At 43.1% G+C, this 6,000-nt stretch overlaps 1 protein-coding gene and 1 long non-coding RNA gene across 2 annotated transcripts in view; one reads left to right on the forward strand and one right to left on the reverse strand.

Annotated features, from left to right (window-relative positions):
* Nucleotides 1-3,109, reverse strand: part of LOC119534366 (lanosterol 14-alpha demethylase) — a 38,356-nt gene extending 35,247 nt beyond the window's left edge. The window contains exons 1-2 of the mRNA XM_037836643.1: nucleotides 2,591-3,109; nucleotides 757-855 (exon numbers count right to left, since the gene is read on the reverse strand). Of these exons, the coding sequence (XP_037692571.1) occupies nucleotides 757-855; nucleotides 2,591-2,764 (273 nt within the window). The 5' untranslated portion in view covers nucleotides 2,765-3,109. The remainder of the gene's footprint in view (nucleotides 1-756; nucleotides 856-2,590) is intronic.
* LOC119534369 lies at nucleotides 2,978-4,562 on the forward strand. Its single transcript, XR_005217017.1, has 3 exons — nucleotides 2,978-3,179; nucleotides 3,734-3,788; nucleotides 4,404-4,562. It is a non-coding gene; the product is annotated as an uncharacterized LOC119534369 (long non-coding RNA).
* The last annotated feature ends 1,438 nt before the right edge of the window (nucleotides 4,563-6,000 follow it).

Raw genomic sequence — 6,000 nt, forward strand, 5'->3', positions numbered from 1 at the left:
AAGGAAATTTAAGGTATTAGCAAGTGTAACTTAAATAATGGACCATGGACCCAAAGTGGATAAAAGAGGAAAGTGAAAAATTAAAACCCATAGATCAGGAGAAAGTAAATGGGACAACGGACTGAGAGACTCTAATGCGGTCAAAGAATGCTTATAATGGTAGGAATCAAATAAGCAATCCAGGAGAAAGAATTGTGGTCTAAGAACAGGATGTCTAAACTAATATTTGGAGGTAAAGCAATTAAGAGTGACAGCAAGTAAAAGTATGACTGTGGGATTGATGGCTAAATTGGTATGAGGAAGGTCACCAGCGAGGAGAACAAAGCTCTGTGTGACTATGGTGTCCAAATAGGTCATCCAAGTGGACAGTGAAGTTACAGAAGATGTGTAGAACAGATTAGAAAAATCCACAGATGCACGGTTAAGAAAAACAAGGGTTGGTTAACATCAATTTTATCTATGATTTGTTAGTACAAAATTTAGACTAATGGTATTTAAACCACAGTTGCCAGAACTACAGCTTTCCTCAGAAGTGTCTCAGGAAATATCCCAGGAGAACCTTAGAGAACCTAACATGGTAGATCTCCAGGGCTCCCCCATCTCTTTAACTGGAGCAGATTCAATTTTATCTGTTTCCTTTACTGGGAATAGGCATAAAGTCAATTATTTTTTAAAATGTTATGCTATGTAAAAGAAAAGTTTGAAAAGCACTTATCTAAACTAGTTTCTTTTGCTCTAACCATTTGAAAGACTTACCTTCTCATATGCATTTTCAAGGAATTCAATTGGACTTTTCCCAAAAGCTACTGCATGTCCAAAGAATGGAATTGGAGAGAAAATGTATGGTGGATTTTTCTGCAAGAGAAAACAAAACAAATTTCAGTTCTCATTTCATTTCAAGAAACTCAGTTTAGTTTCATGACCAAAGAATTAAATGAAATTTGCCATTAATAAAGTTACTGAAAAACAAAGCATCAAAAGTAACCTAATAGCCAAATTGCAAACAACCACAGTAAAAAAAAGAGAAATTAAAAAAGGCATATGATAAATGACTAAACACAAAGGCAATGCAATTTTAGATACTGGTCACTGTCCAGAATATGTCCAATATTATTAATGCCTCCAGGCAACTAGTCTAACCATTAGCGGCAAAAAAAAGTCCAATTATAGTTTCTTCACCCAGATTTCTACTACTCACAATTTTACTCCCAAAATCTTACCTAAAGAAGGTAGAGAAAAAGAGAAACAGACACTTAAAGTGTAAAATAAGGGAAAATGTTTAAAAAGTTACATTTAACAGTAAACAGAACATATCTCATGATTCTCTCCCTGTTACTGAACAAGATAGATCTGCTAATTTTAAAGAGAAAATGAGAGCACATTAGCTCTAGCAGGAACTCTCTAGCACTCACTACAAAAGATGCTTTAGCTGTCCCAAAATGAGACTTGCAGATTGCAACATTAAGACTTCTGGAAATCAACTTGCAATGATGAAAAAGAACACTTTTACTCAGATTTTCCTCAAATAATAACAACAATCATAAAACACTAAAGCATACCTTTATCTTTCCAAACACAAAATAACACTTCTTCAAAAATCCCGTTTGTAGGAATAATAATTTTGCCTCATGCCTGTTATGGTTCACACAAATATTATTTAAAAAGCTATTTATCTGGTCATAAATCGGGCACAAAAGGACATGTATTATTCCATTAACATGAAATAACCGGAATGTGCAACTTCACAGAGTAGAAAGTAGACTACAGTTGATGGAGTGGGGGATAGAGGAACAGTTCATTCATAACAGTGCAGGATTTCTGTTAGGTGTATGGGAAAATTTTGGTAATGGACAGCAGTGAGGGTAGCACAACACTGTGAGTGTGATTAATTCCACTGAATCGTATGCTTGGGAGTGGCTGAGATGTGAAATTTTATGATGTCCATGTTTTTTATCAAAAATTTCAAAGGCTATTCAGTCAATAGTTTGTAGATTCCATTGTCAGAAAAAGAGTATTTTTAGGGCCCATGCTACAGCCGCAGGACACTGAACCACACACCTGAAGACGGCCACCAGGGTGACAGTCACAGTCAGGGCCGCAGCTGCCAACGGCATGAATAACTGAGCCCCTCCAAGGCCCCCATCTCCAAAGCGGCGGCCAACACGGCCACCAGGACGCTCAGCGCCACAGCCAGGACCACGGCCGCGAGTCTGGCCAACGGTCACTAGAATGAGGACCAGCACAGCCATCACCCCGACCACAAACACCGCAAGCACAACCCCGGCCAGGACCAGGCACACGAGCAGCGCGGCCGCGACCGCAGTCACCGGCACCGCCCGGATCGCCGCCGCCAACACGGTCCGCAGCACCAAGGCCAGGAAGGCCACCAGCAGTAGGGCCGCCGTCGCAGGACCGCCGCGCCCACCACCCCGGCCCCCAGCGCGCCAGTTATCACGACACCGCCCAGCATGGCCCCGGTCGCCGCTGCCAGCGCCATCTCCAGGGCCACGAGTGCGGCCGCCACGCCCGCCACTCTCTTGGCCTCCTTGGACCCAGCGCCACCCGCCCAAATCCAGGTGGGTGCACGTACCTTCCCCAATGGCAGCGGGGCCAGGTAGCCAACGGCGAGACGGAGCAGGTAGACCAGGCTGAGAGTGAAGGTGCAGGCGATCAGCAGCACGGACAGGCGGCTACCGTCTGTTACCTGTTCCATCACCTGCCCCAGCACCGATCCGCCCGCCTGCAATAAGCCCAGCAACGCCATCCCAGGCGCCACCGCCGCTTCAGTCCGCCGGAGACTCTGGAGGCCGAGGTCGCCGCCGCTACTCCGATTCCACGGAGCGAGTGAAGTCGGCAGCTGGGCGTGGGAAGGCGGCCCCGGCCCCCAGGTCTCCTTCGAAAGCCACTCCCAGCCACCCAACTCCTCGCGCACCACCCTGCGCGTCACACAACGGGGCGGGGCCTCCGCTGGCCGAGCTCCGGTTCCATCACGCCTCAACGCTGAGGTCTCCTTGCGCCGGGAACGTGAGGGAGCGGGCTGTGCATATGGCACAGGCGTCACAGTGACAGGAGAGAACGTGGGCTCGAGGGGACATCACCCTATGAGAAGCGCGGGCTGCGTGAGCCTAAGGGCCTTGAGTGCGGGGCGCCAGCACACAGGACCGAGCGGAGGGATCTCGGTACGAGGGTTGGGTGAGATGGCCGGAGACGGCGGAGCGCTCTGTGATTGCACCGCGGACTAGTGAGGTGATGTCGGCCTATGTCGCGTCAGCGGGGCTTGTGACATGAGCGCCGCCCCCTGTCTTGTGGTGCGGACTGAGGTACCCCGCTTTGGAGAGAGATCCAAATAAGCCCTCGGGGCATGGGATTGCGAAAAGAAGAGTCGCAAAAAAAACTACAAACCGAAGAGTGGGATCAGCGAAGTCCCACGCCAGTCAAAACCAGTTTAACAGGTTTTAATAGATGGCCATAAAATTAATATAGTTAATATTGGTTGTTAGGTATGCTGGATTATATGGAAACAGTTTTTCCAAAATAAATTAGGATTTTATAGAACACTGTGAGCTATTTAAGGCAACATTCCCCAAGAATCCCAGTAATTCTGGGGACTAAGCGGCCAGAAAATTTTTGAAGCAAGGGTTCAATCTTGCATCCACAGTCAGTCTCATGGACTCCTATAGTTTGAAGTAAACGTCTTCTATGAGGTGACTATCAAATTTAATCTTCCTTTCAGATGACTATGACGATCTCCTGACCAGTTTATTTATTCAACCAACTCTGAAAACCAGGTACTGTGCCTGGCACAGGGGATACAACAGTGAATGAGACAAACTGTAATGCCCTTAAGAAATGAGCAGGAATATCCAATCACCTGTACGCCTTTACCTGGAGATCTAACGTGCATCACAGAGTCAGCAAATCCATAACTAATCTCATTTTCTCCTCTCCACCCTTCTGCCACCTATCCTGCCCATCCTGAAATGCCTATGGCTGTTCTCCTTCATGCCTCCCATCTAATCAATCTCCAAATCCTATTAATTCCACCCCCTTAAAAATTTCTCCATTGCTGTCACCACTACCTTAGGTAATGCCCTCATTTCTTGCCTGCATTGTTTCAGCACTATCCTAATTGATTTCCCTAATCCAGGCTTTCCTTATACACTGCTGCCATTTCTTGAATCACTGAAGCTATGTTGTAATTGTTTCCATAGTTTTCTCCTATTAGAAGAATTCCTTAAGAGAAGGAATGATGTCTTAAATGTTTGTATGTTCTTAAAGTTTATTCTGATATCACAATGGTTCTCAAGTTTAGCCACCACTCCCAGGGGATCCCTGGGACCTTTTCAGGGGATTCACAAAGTAAAGTTATTTGTAGAATAATATATTATTTGCTTTTTTTACAGCTGGAATTTGCATTGATGGTGGAAAATCAGTATGGTAATGCAACTTTTTCGTACATTGTCCATATTTATCACGAGATCACTCTTTGAACATTATTAAAATTAAACTTAATTCCATATTGTGAACTAAGAATGTACTGAAGAGTTGAGAGACTGCTAAGCAAATCGTCTGTAATTAAAGGCAAAGTTTCTTTATTTCAATATGTTTAATGTTTATTTAAAGTAGTAAGATGCTGGACTTGAAGAAAAATTAGCTAAGATAATTACTTTAGAATAATTTTTATTTTCTGAAATCTTCTTCTGATACATTTGAGAGGGAGTTATTTTATTAGGTTAACCCCCTTATTCAGTCCAAATTGAAGACATTTCTCCCAATCACATGCTTTTCCTCTCTCAGCCTCTGCCCACTTTCCCGTAACTCCAGGGCCATGGACCTCTTCAAAGAGATGCTGCTCTATGAAAGGAAGGGTGACTCCCTTAAATCCCCCAAAGTACACCATCTACATACAGCCTTACCTTTACAACAAACTTTACAGAAGGGTGATGAATAACAAAAGGAAAATTTAGGACCCAAGAGAAAAACTAAAACAGATGTTAAATATATTAATTTATAAAGTTAAAGGGAAAAAAACAGAAGTTAAAGATTTCATGTGGTTGGGAGTTCCCTTTGTGTACATAGACCAGTTGCTATTTCATTGCCCTGCCTAAAGTTTACCTCTCTACTGCTTCTCAGTGAAAGAGCATTCCTCTTTTAGAAAACTCTAATCTCTATCCACAGGATCCACCACCCACTTCCAATCCCACCCATCTCCATTAGGGGCAATTCATAGGACAGTTATGCAAAATATTTCGCAAAGTCTGAGCTTTTTCAGTAGGAGGTAGTTCAACAAAACCATCCCATATGGCATCTCAGTTCAGGCCCCTCAAATCTTTACACCAGCATGAAATGAAAATGTACATTTTCATTCCCTCTGTAGTTTTCTGATGTGTAACTATTGGACCAAGAGCATGCACACACCAAGGACAAATGGTTCTTAATGCTGGGACCATGCAAATCCAAATAAAGGGAGAGAAACATTGCCCTAAATGCAGCAAAATCCACATAGATTTCCCTCTTCTTAATATAGATGGCACTGTACATGATTGTGATGGTTTGGAGGCTTTATGGACTCCAAAAAACTATGTTCTTAAAATTAATCCATTCTTGTGGGTGTGAACCCATTATAAGTAGGATCAGATGGAAATCTGGATCTACACAAAGAAATGAAAAGCATGAAAAATAGCATAAATAAGGACAAATGAAAATACACTTTTTCTTATTTTTTAAATCACTCTGACATTGCAAAGTAATCTATCTTTCAGATAGAAAATTATTTTATGAAGTAACAAAAACTGCATTGTCTCTAATATGCTTAACTACTTGTATTAGTTCCATTCAAAATTATGGAAATCCAGGTCACACTAGCTTAGATTAAAAAAAGGGACTTTATTGTTCATCTAAACAAAAAGCCTGGAGGTATAGTTAGCTTCAAGCATGGCCAGAGTCAGAGGCTCAAACAACATAATCAGAGTTCTGTCTGTCTCTCTCCTTCCAGCTCTC

The sequence above is a fragment of the Choloepus didactylus genome, chromosome 5 (genome assembly GCF_015220235.1).
Source record: "Choloepus didactylus isolate mChoDid1 chromosome 5, mChoDid1.pri, whole genome shotgun sequence".
NCBI classification, from domain to species: domain Eukaryota; kingdom Metazoa; phylum Chordata; class Mammalia; order Pilosa; family Megalonychidae; genus Choloepus; species Choloepus didactylus.